Genomic DNA, 14,584 nt, shown 5'->3' with positions numbered 1-14,584 from the left:
TTGAAGATGGGGATTACAAGACCACTTGACTCTTCATATCACTTTCTTGGAAATTGGGCTTTTCATTTTTAGGGCTATTTATCTATTTCTGGAGTCCTGTTGGAGGATTTAGGGGTTTGTTAGCAAGGTTTGGTTCTGTAGTGAACAGGGAGGTCCCATACCGTCAAAAGATTTGATAACTCTGTATTTTGCAGTATTACTGTAGCTGTTTTTGTTCCAGGATACTAGTGGGACAGGGTGGGTAAGGGAATATCTTTTATGGGGCCAACTTGGCTGTTGGTAAAAGAGACAAGCTTTTGAGTTTATTACACAGGACCTGAACAAGAGAGCTGAAAAGCTCGTCTTTTGCCAACAGAAGTTGTTCTAATAAAAGACTACCTCACCCACATTGTCTCTTTAATTACTTAATGTCAGCATTTGAATTGCAGTTTGAAAGTAATGTAAATGGATAATTGTGAATCACATCCTGCCTAATGCAAATGGAGTAATAAAACTACTTCTATAACAATTCCAGGGGAAAGGTAAATTTTAAATTGTAGAGGCCACTTAACTGGCATTTGAGTATAACAAACTGAATTCTCTCCCTTTGTTTTCAGGGAGTCCAAATAACTGTGGAACACGCAGTCACAAATCACATTTTCTTCTGGTGTCTTGGTAAGAAATTCTGGTGTGACTCCTTGAATGAATTTTGTGGTATCCTAAAAGTGCTAAACTCTGGTTAAAGGGTGTTGCATGCATCATTAACTCAAAATTGATTTGCATGCTATAGGATTGGATTATGCCAGGGTGTGCAGCATCAGAATAGAATCTGCACTCCTTGTTGGAAAGCAAGACTTCATAGTGAGGATTATGCACAGACCTGTATTCCTCTAGCTGGCTTTTTTGAAGAGCCATATAAAACACATTGTTAATTAGTCCTATTAAACTTGCCATCAGATTGTTTTGGTATAGGAAGAATTAGAGCTTTATTTTCATTTAACTGGCATCTTTCTATATTGGAAGAAATAGGTGGAGATTTTTCATAAAGTAAAAATGTATTCTGCTCCAGAATATAGAAGATATTGTGAGGAAATGTTATGATGATTGGCAAAATGTTCAACTGCTCTGAAAAGAGTGAATGATGACAGCCTTTCTGAACACTTCGGTTATGTGGCTCTTGTCTATCTTGCTCTAGTTCAGGTACACACCTGCTGTTTAATGGTTTAAGCTTACCTTAGTATCAGACTAAAGGAAAATGCAATAGAATCGGGACGATCATATATGTTTGTTGCCGTGTGTGTGTGGGTCAAGTGTTCGTTTTTTTGGTTTTTTTTAAATTTTATCCTCTAGGTTCTAGTTTTTAGCTCTCCAAAAGTAGGGTTGTGGCCAGTAGTTGCATGGGTGATTTTTCAAGGAGAACACAGGTGCTTCAAGAGATGTATCGTGATACGACCCCATTGTTAAAAATTGCTGCTGCTGATGTATTTTTGTGTGGCTGTAAACTGACTTCGATATTTCAGATGGAGCACGTGTTTAGAAAGCAGGGCAAGTGAAGTGAATACAAAGAAGCCTGGTCAACCAGAAATGAGGAGATGCCTGTTCATGAGGTAGGAAATTCTACCCCTCACTCTTTTATTAAAAATTCAGTGTGTGGTGGCTTTTGGTTTTAAGTAAAAACTTATCTTCTATCAAATTTATTTGATTTGAGAAGCATTTCTTACTAAATTTAATTGTAAATATAGAATGAACACTTAGCTTTATCAGTGCTATCTCTGCACATAAGTGAAGGATTTTTTAACTTCACTGGCATCTCCAAAGGACATGTATACAAAAATAGCTGCTAAATATTAACATACAGAACTACACTTCCCCCTGAAAACTTAATTGCTATTCTAAATAACACCTGAGATGGCTAACTGAAGAAATAGCAGGGAGCTTTTTGCCTTTTTTCAATCACTTTGTGCAATTGATAGCAGTTTGTGTATAGTCAGTTTTCCTGTCCAGATTAATAATCTGGATAAAACTAAATTGCTGGCCATTATCATCAAGCAGTCTCCAGTTCCAGATTATAACCAGTTCAGTATTAACCTGTCTGGATGGGACATAGAGCAGGTGGCAGCTATTAAAATAATTGTGCAGCGTTGAAGACTATACTGAAGGATCATCAAAAGAAGTGGACATGTGTACAGCAGCAGCTGCTGCTGCTGCAGAGTTTTTGGGCCCTTCAGCAGTCTGTGGGGATGCTGTGATATCGGGTTGGGATGCTGTGATATCAGGTTTTCTACAAAGCTTCTGACTTATAGAGCCACAGTTGTATCAACTCTGGCTGTGAAATGGATTGTGAGGAAAGATCAAGAACACCAGATTGATGCTGTTGATTCTCATAGTCTTTGTTTGATGAAGACTTTATATCAAATGGCAGGACAAGATCAGAAATCATTATAAATGATGGAAAAAGCAGGCTTTTACTTCTGCAGTAGGTGTTCCTGTTGAAGTTAATCTGTAGGCTAGTTGATGCTGGCAAAGCTTGTCCTATATTGGTAATTACAGAAGCTGTAGGATCTGCAGCCCTGTATTTCTTACTACAGTACCACATAACTGTTGAGGTCTATCCCGATGGAGCCTCTCCTGTAGGTTCATGTCGTTGGAAATACCTCATAGAGCAAACTTGTGGTTTCGCTTTACCCATTGAACTATTTGTTAGCTCTGTGGGATAAAACTGCAAGACATTTTAATTGTGGGGTGTGTGTAACTATTTAACTCTCTATGCATGGACACTGAGAAATATATTTTCTGTCCTGTAGGCACTAGCTTAGTTAACACTCAACATGGATTGAAAATCTTGTCACAAAAGGAAATGGGCAAATTGCTGGGTAAGATTTAGTGAGTGACTTGTGCTGTGCTTTGACTTCTCATTGTAATTAACTTGTTGAATCACATTGTCACCCTGCAGTTTAAACTAAAACTAGGATCTCAAGTGTTCTGTTTCTGCAGCTTCAGAAATTGTGAAATCAATCCTTCACCCAGCCTTTGCTGGAGAAACTAAGTTTTTTCTTTTTAACAGATTGTTTCTAATCTTCATGGTTGTCAAGACCAAACAGTGTACAAACAGATATCTTAAGTCAGTAGACAATTTGAAAGAATAGCTTTGAGGTGTGAATCTCTCATTTTGCTGGGCTGCTAATGCTAAAATCCAAATGAAAGTAAAACAACATTAATGGATTTACTAAACTTTAGCAGAATTTATGTATCCCAAACTGAACTCTCCATGGCCATGTGCCAAAAGTCAACTGTCCCTTCTCCAGCTGCCAAACTCCCATCTTCTAAAGTGCTGTAAGGCTGCATAAAATCAGTGTCAAGTAACAGATGTATTTTCATTCAGAGAAATTGCTGCAGAAATGCCAATTCACTGTGCTGGAGTGTTGCAGAATCCAGGGATCTTGCTGCAGAATTACTGCAGATAGCAGTTCTTGACTAAAACTAGCTAGCTGTTCTGTTTTAAAAAATGCATCAGTTGGAGTACAAATACCTCTTATCCTGGAAACTGAGTCTTACTAGCTTCATTTAATGAGGACTCCTCTTATGCTTCTGGTTACTTCACAGCTTGCAAAATGGAATTTTGCTCAGTTTACTACTGTTAGATCATTTAACTTCTAATTCAATGCTTACAGAAATGTAATTTTAAAATGGGCTGATACTTTGGGATGGTGGAAGCTGTTACAAACTATTTTAACTGTGCACTGCAAGGTATCTGCATCCAACAGCATTCTTCTGATGGGATGCTCAAAAGCCAGTGCTACAGTAATTCAGCATTTGGCATCGTTGGTTTTCATGCTGCTGTGTGCTTGTTAAACCTGGTATTTCTGTTGACACAAACTTGAGTCATCTGTATGGATTGAATATATCTGATTTTAACTTATCCATATAGTAAGCCATTGACCAGCTGTAGAAGACTGACAATCAGTGGTGCACTCACTACTTTATTCTTTTTAGAGGAACTTCACTACACTAGACAGACCAGATTTCAATATGATGAAAGAATTGTTTGAAACACAGTATCATGACACCAACTTGTTTGACAGGTAATATACTTACAACAGCTGAAACATTAATACATTCAATTTGGAAGGTATACAATTGCAAATAACTCAAAATGCAATTAAGATTTTGATAACATCTAATATGCTGAAACTGCAGCAGTCAGTGTTAGAATAAAGTAGAAACACTGCTGAAGTGTGGTCTAAACTTCAAAGACTAAGGCAATCCTCATCTCTAATTGTGATAACATTTTTGACTTGGGCAAAATCAATTTTGAATTGTTACCCATATCTGAGATTAGGAGAATTCTTACATACGTACCTGGCATTGCATATGTACCTTGCGTGGGTATTGTGATTTAGTGCCTCAAACAATTTTGAAGATAAAAAGTAACCTGAAGTTCCAGGCTGTGTGAAGGAAGAACTGATGTCTACTAATAGGTGTAAGCACTTGTAATGCTTTGATCTGTCAAGGACAACTGTTCCAATGCTCAGTTTAATTTTTAGAGCTTTAAGTTGCCTTTTGCATCGTTGTCATCATAACAACTCTGGCCTTTTCCATTAAAGGTTTTAATGCTCAAGTATTACTCAAAACTCCAATCAGTGGTCATTACCAAGGATACTAGGAAATACCATTTCTGGTGTGCTGTGGACATGACCATAAAGTAACTCCATCAGATTTTGGCATTGCTATTTTAGTAGCATTAAATCTGTTGGAAACAAGTAATGTAAGGGATCAAAGAGAGCATTCTTTCATGTCAGTCTGTTTTTGCATAAATCCTCACTGAGAACCTTTTTACATAGGTTTGTTTTGTTCAGAATAGCCAGATTTCACCTAAAGCTGTCTAAAAAATATTTTTAAAATATTAAATATGGAAGAATTATCACTTTGACAGTACATTCTTTATCAGGATTACAGGCAAAAATCCCTGACTTTATGGACTATTTCTAATAAAGATCTGTTTTGATTTTGTTTGAAGCTCCTCAGATGGTTCACTGAAGAGCAGTTTATCACAGGACTCCTACATTTAAATATAACTAAAGAAAACTGACATTAGCTAAACTACCTCTGAATAGAGTGCTTTTCCTGGCTTATCTTCAGGCATCTCTCACCTTGCTGTAATTTATGGCTTAATACTAACAAATCTGGTGACTCTCACTTGAACCCTTTAGTGTCTATTGCTGACAAATCATTGACTGCAAATCCCAAATGAAGACCAGGCACTGACATGGATATGGAAAAGACTTTCTAGCTGTATTGCAAAGGTAAGGATGTGTGCAAGCAATTCTGATAAGCAACAGCAGCCACTATACTTAAGGTCATTTCAAAGAGGGTTTGCATGGCTGTGAAACCAGCAGCTCTTAACGCGATGACCTAATATTGAAATCCTCTGTGAGATACCATGAGCACTTAGTGTGCTATGTGGCCTATTTCTGAGGAGATAGATGTAGTGCAGCTAGGGTGTTGATCAGGTGCAAGAGGTGTGCCACTAAGAACACTTCAAATGACAGATCCAGTGCAACTGTGCCAATTAACGGGAAAACTTACGGTGGCTTCAGAATTTAGGTTACATTTTAAGTTCTTCAAGCTTCTGACCTCAGAACTGGAAGAAATGGTTTAAATTAATATTTATAGTATGATGGAAAGCAGCTTGATGCTGAGTCCCATACTTCTAGTGTACGTGTCACTTCAGTCAGTTGGTGGTCTGGCCCCACATTCAAAAGTATTCACATTTAAAACAGAAATAACAATTGTAAATGTTTTTTTCTAAGCCCTTTTGTCTATGGTGGGAGATTTCCTCTTGCTAGTTGAGGACCAACTCTGGACCCAAAAAACCTTGGAAGTTTTACTTGTATTACCTTATCTTCACGCACTTCACTTCCAACAACAATCCTTTCATAAATGGCTGATCTAGCAACCAAAAGCCAGCTCTAGGTAACAAACCTATACATTTAACAAAGCAAAAGCAGACTTGCAGATGAGGGTGAAGCTTGAACCAAACCAGGGGTTGTTCATTTTTAATCCATTAGTCACTGATTGTGGGAACCTCAAATGTGTAGCACTATGGAGGTAGCATTCTTAGGCTGGGGAATGGATAGAGCATACCATCTTATAACTTGACTTAACCCTACCTCCAACATATGAGCTGTAGTTTGACTTCTTGTTTTTGTTGAGGGAGCTGTATCCAGAATGCAGATTGAGCCATCCTTTTTCTCAAGAAGGGAGAAAAGGGGGTGAGATTTTGAAAGGTTAGCTATGTAAAGATGAGATATCAGAATTATCTTTGTTAAATAGCAATCACTCAGGCTCATAATATTCCTTATTCTTCATACATTTCATTTAGAATTTGACCTGTGAGTTGGTCAACTTCTAAATGAGGGCTAGTCAATAAGCAGACCATACACCACTTCCAGACTGCCAGATGCTTTTGAATGGACCCCAACAACTTATTAGCGCTGTTGATTAATTGCAGTTAACTCACATGATTAACTCAAATTGTGATCAATTGCAGTTTTAATCCCACTATTAAACAATAGAATACCAATTGAAATTTATTAAATATTTTGGATGTTTTTCTACATTTTCAAATATATTGTAGTCTGTAAATTAAATCAGTGTCACCAGAAGGTAACAGGCATTTGCATTGCACTTTGATTTCAGTCTTGATCATTTTTAGGCATCAGTGGGGACGCAGTACCAACTAGTAGCTGAATTTTGAAGAATACCACTAGGGAGGACCTTGTTATGTACATTGCATAAGTTACAATTCCAAAGTAATTGTTAAAAAGTCCTTGTGTTTAACAGTTCTGGCTGAAAGCTTGTCTTAACCAGTGCCTCATTACAACACTGTTGGCATAAACAAAGCTGGTACTCAGTACCATTGGACTGTTTGCCAGTGCAATACTGTAACATTTAAAAAAAAATATCAGGATTCTGATCTGAGCCTTAACTGATAAGGCAGTACTGTCAGTCAGGGGCCATGATTTAACTTTGTAAGGGCTGCATGTTTCACATGCCTGTGATAAAGTATAATTTTAAAAAATTGGATTTTATGTATTCAAGGAAATGTTCCTCTTCGTTTTTCATGTTTGACACCATTGTTAGTGGGAGAAAAGGCTTTCGAATGATACCCAACTTGACCAATTTCTGATGTATGAATATTTCCATCAACCAGGGGAGCTGGAAGGGCAGTGAGGCTCCACTGCAGAGGGTGACAGCATTTAAATTATAATTCTGTAGAGGTAGGAATCAAAAGGATACCTCCCTTACCTCTTTATCATTAACTAGCCCATGGAATTATGCATGCTCCCAGACTAATTTAGACAGTGTAATGCTTTATTTTAGGAAGTGGTATGGCCCTGTTACCATAATATTGATAGCTTCCTTACATGGTTAAATATCCATTAATAGCAGACATGACTAATAGTATACACTGACTTAATCACAGAAGCTCAGCAATGTTACTTAAATCTATGCTTTTTTTTTTAGGATGGTGAGACACCTCCCTAAGCTGTGGACAATAAAAAATGTCTCAAGTTTGCACTGCTCCACTGGATGCTTCTGTAGTAGACTTGATTATTGAATCCTTTAACCTAAACTTGGTAACTGCTGCATGTATTTTTAAAAACATGCTTTGGAGGATTTCCTGGAATGAGTCAGCTTCTAATCGACAGGAAACTTCAGGGTGAACTGCTACATTGGCTTCATGATTGATTCAATTGTATATTGTGAGCCCTGGAAAATGATACATTCTAAAGTTATTTGAGAACTTACTTGCAAATAAGTGACAGTCATTCAATAAATTCCGTACTATGTACAAAGTCTAGTTTTTCCTCATACTATTCAGTTGTTACCTATAACTTAGCTGAACACACCTGTGCTTAATTTTCAGCAATGCAGCTGCTGCTGACACTTGGTTAGCTACAGGGAAAGTTTGCTTAAGGCAGGGGTTCAGCTCCCTCAGGAGGTTGAGGTCATTATGGGGGTGGTCATGAGCTGTCAGCCTTCACCCCAAACCCTGCTTTGCCTCCAGCATTTATAATAAAAACACTATATAAGGGGAGTTGCACTCAGGCTTTATGTGGAAGGGGTCACCAGTGCAAAAGTCTGAGAACCCTAGCTTAAGGAATGGTTGTAGCACCCCAATTCTGCACATAGCTAGAATCTTTCATTATCATTTAAACTGGGTCCTGGGTGGTGTCTTTGATTTGAGAGCATAGGTAACTTGACCACATCAGGAGCTGAACCCAACACAACTGCCTTGTAAGGAATTCAGTAGCTATAACCCAGGCTGTGTCTTACAAAGGTCACTGAATCAGTGACTTCCCAGGACCTCCATGACTGCAGCAGTTAGAGCACAACCCAAGCACCTACGTTTTAGTCAAGGGTATTTACATAGTATGTGTCATGGGCAGCATTGCTTAAAATTCTACATGTTGGGAAAAATTAGATGTGCACCACTATGGAGGTGATGTGACATCACCTCCAGAGTGGCACATAAAATTCATGTTGCAGGGGGTGGGGCTGAAGGGTGGGAAGGGGGGCTCAGGGCAGAGGCTTGGAGTGTGGGTAAGACCTCCCTGCCAGCCCCCTCCCCTACTCACAGCAGGTCTGGGCCCAATGCACCTCTTCTCCCCCCCCCCCCCCATCTACACAAACCCAGGGCTCAGTCCCAAAACCCTATATGCATAGAGGTTCTGAGCCTAAATCAATCCTGGACTGAAAGTTCAAGCCCTGTTTCTTTGCAGTGAAGATGCAGCCTCATTGGTTCATGCTGGGAGAGTCCACCAAAGGAATCCCATGCATTGACTTTTATTTCCCATACTGCAGCATGAAGGACTAGGGCAGCCAAATTTTGGGAGGGTGGGTTAGATTTACATCCACCTAAGCAGTGTCTACACTGCAGCCCCAGATGGGGATCTAAGGTTCAACTATTCTTAACCTGAGCATCTACATATTTAACCCTGGGGTGGGTAAACTACAGGCCACATCCAGCCTTCCAGATGTTTTAATCCACCCCTTGAGCTCCTGCTGAGAAGCAGCAACCAGGGTTTGCTTAGCTCTGGCACTCCACCTAGGGAGTGGGGTCAGGGTCTTGCCCCCCTCCAGCTCCCATTGGCTGAGAACTACTGTCAATGGACAGTGCTGTGTGCAGAGCTGGAGAGGGGACATGCTGCTGTTTCTGAGAGCTGCTTGAGGTAAATCCCTGCCCTTCAGTCCAAGCCTGGAACACCCAATTTTGTGAGCAATCATGGCCCTCCATACCCAGATGTGGCCCAAGGGCCAAAAAGTTTGCCCACCCCTGCTCTAGGTTAACAAACCTAGCAGCTGCTACTTCAAGTTCTACTAATGCAGGACTTAGTGTAATGTAGACACAGCCTGAGGCATGTTCTTCAGCTTCTCTATTTAACATTTGTAAATGTTGACACTAGAACTAGATACAATATTCCAGTATCAGTCTCATCAATGGAGTATACAGAGGTAAGGTGACCTCATGTTAAGTATGAGACTCTACAGCCTTTCCAGGATAGTTTACCATTATGTATCTGGGACTGCAGAGTTTCAGTAAAATGCACTGAGCAAAATTTTCAAAGATAAATGGCAGGGGTTTAATTTCAATGGGAATAGTAATATGCCTAACCACTATTTTCACCTTTGAAATAAATCTCCCCTCAAGTGTCATTGAAAGGGTGTTTGTATCATTTTAAATTAATAGGAAGTAGGCAAATTTGACACTTTTACCTTTGATTTTCCAATAAATTGACACATGCACATAAGCCCCAGGTTTCATTACAAAACTTTATTTAAAAAGATTCAGCTGACTTCACTTTTAAATGCAGACCATCCTCAATTAAAAAGCCTTTGTATAATCTAGAGCTGGTTAATCTGAGTCATAATACAAGCAGAAATGGAGTATAAACTGGAAGATGAAATCTGTAATTAGGCAAGCTTTGGTAGTGATTATCACTCAAATCTTGGGAACAAACTACTGATGTTGCTACATTATTTAAATTATGAATTTGACATTTCACAGCCACATAATGATATTGCTTAATGTGACTTTGGCCTTATACATTTCTTGGATTGAACTGAGAAAGGAGTCAAGCACTTCTTTTATTCCCGGAAGTCTCTTAAAGGATCTAGTGTTCAATGTGTCTTTTTGGCTCGTAGTTTTTCTAAGGTTTTCTGTAAGTAAAAATAGATGTTTAAATATCTAGCAGATTGATTTAGATTTAAGTTCCTAAACAACAGGCTGGCAGTGTTATGAATAGCTAAATGCTCAATAGGAAGGGCATTAGCTAATATTCAATGTACTATTGAATACTTGCCACAACAACAGATTGGATTATGCAGACAATGAGGTATTCAGTGTTTAAATACATCAGTGTATATTTGGTACAAGGCAACCTTATGATGTAAACAACAGAACAAACAGTAATGATTACATTTCTTCCCATTCCTGAAAATCATGCAGTGGATGTTCTAACTGCATCCCTCTGGAGGGATTTTCTCAGGCTAACCCTAAATTTGTTGCAATGAATGGAATAGTGTGCCAACAGTAGCCAGAAGTTTAAATCCTAATACTACGGTTTAAATCAAGTGAGCAGTTCCATTTCAGAAACAATTAGTATAACACTTGGACTGTAGAGGCACCAAGATTTCAAACATTGACTCCTAATTTTGGATGTTTTCACCTATGCACTCTTTCCAACAAAGTTACATGAGGGAAAAAAACCAGGATCAAATGATGCTAAATCAGATTTAATTTGTAGGGAAGAGTTTAGATAGTTTTGTTTCTGATGAGACATGGAAGGGGTTGTTTTGGCCAGTGTTCATAATTTAACTATACACCTTAGAGACCATAGCTCTCTATTGCTATTTTTCAACCTGGTCTTCATTGAAAAATGCAAAATTTTAGTATGTCAATTTAAAAATTAGTAGCTGAAAGCCTATAAACACATGCCACATGGTTGTAATTCATCACCATGAGATAGAGTGGTAGAATTTCATCATTACTGCAAGAATGGCTCATCCCATTTGCTTTGGATGAACTCCAGTTTATAATATTACTACGTAGGTAGCAGTCTCATTAAAAAGGGACTCCACCAACAGCTCAGTGGAATTAGAACTGCTCAGAACAGGCATTAAAATAGAGAAACACTAGGACAAGAGGTTTAAGATACTGTACCAAATGTAGTTACCTTTTGAAACTCTTTAGCCTTTTCCCTGTTTTTAGCATAGGTTTCTTGTCTTGATTTCTCTTCCTTTCTGATTTTCACTTCGGCTAGTTGATTATAAAGTCTGCAAAACAGTAAAAATGTGTATACTTATTAATGGGGGCTCAACTTAAAATTAAAGTGTTTGTATTACATATACAGGGTTAAACTGGAAACGATTAAAAATGCAAATTTGGTTTACTTCTCTAGTATGCCAACAATTCTTATTAGTATTTATATCCAATAAATTTCTCAGAGTTTTGAGGTTATATTTATATTACTATATATCATCATCTTGACATTTGACAGAATGTGACTGGCAATTTTCCCAATGTTTTACTGATCTAAAATCCTGAAGTTAGATTTAAATTGTAAGCACATTGGCATGAATAATTATTTTAGCTAAAACTCAGGGTCACAGAATGGGAACGCTGTAGGTCAAAAGTTCACAAAAGAGTGAAAACATTCTTTATACAGCATCATTTATAATTATGGATAATAAATGAGTTTAGATGCAGCAACACTTAGGCCAAGGTCTCAGCCTAACTTTGCCTGGCATAAGTGTTGTTTTGCCAATTTTTTCCCCTCTTATGTAGATCTGCTTAAATAATGCTACGGCTGGCTGGGAAAAAGTGATGTTTTGTTCATGGAATGTGTTGCATTAGATTTTTGGTAAAAGGAAAAGTTAATTCGTTTAATAAATATACAATCCTGTAATCCTAAAAGTGCCTTTTAGTGGGGAAAAATAAGGATAAGATGACAACATGAAAACTGTATAAGCAGCAAAGGTTGTGTAAATTGAAGCTTGCACATGTGTACTGTATGGGTTACATAAGACAATGCTTAATGCTGATTGGAGAAAAATTTAATTAATGGATTCTTACACTTGTCCACATTACATATGCAAGTGAAGTTTAGTAGAACCAAACTGGAGAAATCCTGGAGCAGAAACTGGAGGAATAAGTCTGATTGACCAGACCAGGGATCAGAGCTGGCAATGGTCATCAGAAAAGACAAGAGAATTTCCTGGTAGCCCAGAATTTGGTAACTTGGGCCTCTATTTCATCTTATCTATCATGTATATCTGAAGTTTTATAAATAAAGGTGAAAATGATTAAGCCTGAACTGAGTGGACTCAGACTCAGATTTTAAGACCAGAAGAGACCGGGCATGATCATATAGTCAGACCTACTTGCCATTGCAGGATACAGAACCTCACCCACCCACTCCTATAATAGGCCCATATCCCCTGGCTGAGTTACTGAAGTCCTCAAATCTTGATGTAAACACTTCAAGTTATGGAGAAGCCACCATTTAGTCTAGTTCAGGGGTGGGCAAACTTTTTGGCCTCAGGGCCAAATCTGGGTGGGGAAATTGCATCCAGGGCCATGAATGTAGGGCTGGGGCAGAGGGTTGGTGTGCAGGAGAGAGAGAGATGTGCAGGAAGGGCTCAGGGCAAGAGGCTGGGGTGGAGGAGGAGGTGTGGGGTGTATGAGGGGGCTCAGGGCAGGGAGTTGGGGTACAGGAGAGGTTTGCAGTGTGGGCTCCAGCCCAGCGCCACTTACCTGAAGTGGCAGTGGTGCGCACCGGGGCCAGGGCAGGGGCGGACACAAACGACCATGATAATGACAGCGGGCTGCACATGCTGCCCTCACCTGTGGGTACCTCCCCTGAAGCTCCCATTGGCCACAGTTCCCATTCCCGGCTAATGGGAGCTGCAGGTGTGTATGCATGTGCATGCCTGTGCCTGCAAGAGAGGGCCCTCCCCCGGCAGGGGCTGCAGGGATATGGTGCCATCCACTTCCAGCAGCAGCATGGGGCCCGCAGCATGATGGGGGTGGCAATCCCACGGGCTGGATCTGGCCTGCGGCCGTAGTTTGCCACCCCGGCTCTAGTTCAAACCAGCAGGTGACCCGTGCCCCACACAGCAGAGTAAAGAAAAAAAAACAAAAAGCCAGGGTCTCTGCCAATCTGACCTGGAGAAAAATTCCTTCCCTACCCCAGTTTCCTGCCTTGCACTCCCAACAAAAAGCACAAAATATTAGTCTCCACAAGCACTCATCTAATTTAAGTCTAAGAGGGTGAAATAAATGGGAAATCAGAAACCATTGCTAAAATTAAGGCTCTATATTAGTGCAACAGGTATTATTTCAGAAACAAAAGTAGTTTAGTCTAATTTCTCCCAACTATATTCACACAATACCTTAAAGTGCGCTGCTGCATTTGAACATCTGCAGACCTTTTGTCCTCTGGAGAGCACACTTTCACTTCCCCCACTTTCTTCAACTGACTGATAACTGCACCTTTATTTTAAACAAAATATTTTTTAAAAAAATTTAAAAATGCAACTATGAGGCCAACCCAAAAGTGGGCTCATACAGATCAGTGACAACAAAGCGAACTGGAGAAGTAACCACTATATAATCTTTACCAGGATAAGTTTACACCTTTTACAAAATTGGGTGTGTAGTGATTGACAGACAGCAGGTGAACACTGGCCTCAAAAGGCAGTAAGGTCCGAAACTAACAAAAACAAGAGACTAAATCATGTTTCTTTTCAAATGTGTTTTCTCCAAAATAGGAAACAGGCTGGTAGAATGGACTCCATAAGGCAGAATTTTTTCTTTTGAGAGTAAGTCTCCAAATCTCAGCCAAGGACAAAAGTAACGATCTTATCTCATACAGAGAATCACTGCCAAGTTTTGAGGCTCTCTCAGTTTTTAGACTATTGTCTATAGCAGGCCACAGAGTTAGCCTGTCATAATGGTGCTAACTATGCTCCTTATTTCCAGCTTCTAATTCCCATTAAAAGAAGCTAAAAATATGTTACATTCTCAATACTGCTTTTTTATGTAAGCAATCACTGTTTTTCCAGGGATTTTATATAACTAAGCAGGTGAAGAGGTGATCCTAGGATTATGAAAGAGCGTGAGGTATCTCTGAAATGCTCTTACTTAAGATGGGATCCAAGCAGTGGAAAAGTTTGAGAATCCCTGTTACAGAATATTCTGATCTGCAAGAGCAAAGATCCAAAAACAGCAGACTCTATTCTGCTTTATAGAATAATTACTAGAAGAATCCCTAATGCTTTACCCTATTTCCAAATGAAATTTACCAGAAGTAGGAGAATCCTCCTTTCTCATGTTAAATCTTTCAGTCTTGTCCCTTTGAAACAGCTTGGCCTGATGCTTTTCAGAACTTCTCTCTCTATTTTTTATTTCTTCCACTCTTTTAGAGGACTTCTGGATGAAGTTTTTCTTTCTCCTTAAAAATGATTCTTGTAAACTACCTGGTGTGGAAGTGAACTCTAGCAACATGACTGTGAAGAAAGAAGGAAGATCTCAGTACTT

At 39.2% G+C, this 14,584-nt stretch overlaps 2 protein-coding genes and 5 non-coding genes across 22 annotated transcripts in view; 6 read left to right on the top strand and 1 right to left on the bottom strand.

Annotated features, from left to right (window-relative positions):
• TAF1D (TATA-box binding protein associated factor, RNA polymerase I subunit D) overlaps positions 1-7,838 on the top strand; it is a 29,920-nt gene extending 22,082 nt beyond the window's left edge. For 5 of the 8 annotated variants that reach the window (XM_043504153.1, XM_038376703.2, XM_043504150.1 and 2 more), the window contains 6 exons: positions 597-654; positions 1,500-1,586; positions 2,784-2,852; positions 3,973-4,061; positions 5,190-5,282; positions 7,507-7,838. The gene's annotated coding sequence lies outside the window, so the exon portion shown is untranslated. Of the gene's footprint in view, positions 1-596; positions 655-1,499; positions 1,587-2,783; positions 2,853-3,907; positions 4,062-5,189; positions 5,283-7,506 lie in introns of all 8 variants that reach the window. The other 3 variants (XM_043504152.1, XM_038376717.2, XM_038376725.2) reach the window with 3 other exon arrangements.
• The window catches only part of CEP295 (centrosomal protein 295), an 86,759-nt gene that overhangs the window by 18,009 nt on the left and 54,166 nt on the right, over positions 1-14,584 (bottom strand). For 4 of the 9 annotated variants that reach the window (XM_038376642.2, XM_038376652.2, XM_043504138.1 and 1 more), the window contains exons 26-29: positions 14,350-14,553; positions 13,438-13,537; positions 11,220-11,319; positions 9,803-10,203 (exon numbers count right to left, since the gene is read on the bottom strand). In XM_038376642.2, the coding sequence (XP_038232570.1) occupies positions 10,165-10,203; positions 11,220-11,319; positions 13,438-13,537; positions 14,350-14,553 (443 nt within the window). In that variant the 3' untranslated portion in view covers positions 9,803-10,164. Of the gene's footprint in view, positions 1-9,802; positions 10,204-11,219; positions 11,320-13,437; positions 13,538-14,349; positions 14,554-14,584 lie in introns of those variants that run through there. The other 5 variants (XM_043504139.1, XM_043504140.1, XM_043504144.1 and 2 more) reach the window with 2 other exon arrangements.
• LOC119850290 lies at positions 1,070-1,142 on the top strand. Its single transcript, XR_005290815.1, has one exon. It is a non-coding gene; the product is annotated as a small nucleolar RNA Z40 (small nucleolar RNA).
• On the top strand, positions 2,580-2,711 carry LOC119850234. The gene has a single exon (XR_005290772.1). It is a non-coding gene; the product is annotated as a small nucleolar RNA SNORA18 (small nucleolar RNA).
• LOC119850292 lies at positions 3,716-3,856 on the top strand. The gene has a single exon (XR_005290817.1). It is a non-coding gene; the product is annotated as a small nucleolar RNA SNORA8 (small nucleolar RNA).
• Positions 4,621-4,741, top strand: LOC119850232. Its single transcript, XR_005290770.1, has one exon. It is a non-coding gene; the product is annotated as a small nucleolar RNA SNORA32 (small nucleolar RNA).
• On the top strand, positions 5,334-5,463 carry LOC119850230. Its single transcript, XR_005290768.1, has one exon. It is a non-coding gene; the product is annotated as a small nucleolar RNA SNORA25 (small nucleolar RNA).

Source organism: Dermochelys coriacea, chromosome 1, assembly GCF_009764565.3.
Source record: "Dermochelys coriacea isolate rDerCor1 chromosome 1, rDerCor1.pri.v4, whole genome shotgun sequence".
In the NCBI taxonomy this organism is placed as follows: Eukaryota; Metazoa; Chordata; order Testudines; family Dermochelyidae; genus Dermochelys; species Dermochelys coriacea.
Note: the sequence above shows the minus strand (reverse complement) of the source record. Positions and strands in the feature narration are given on the sequence as shown.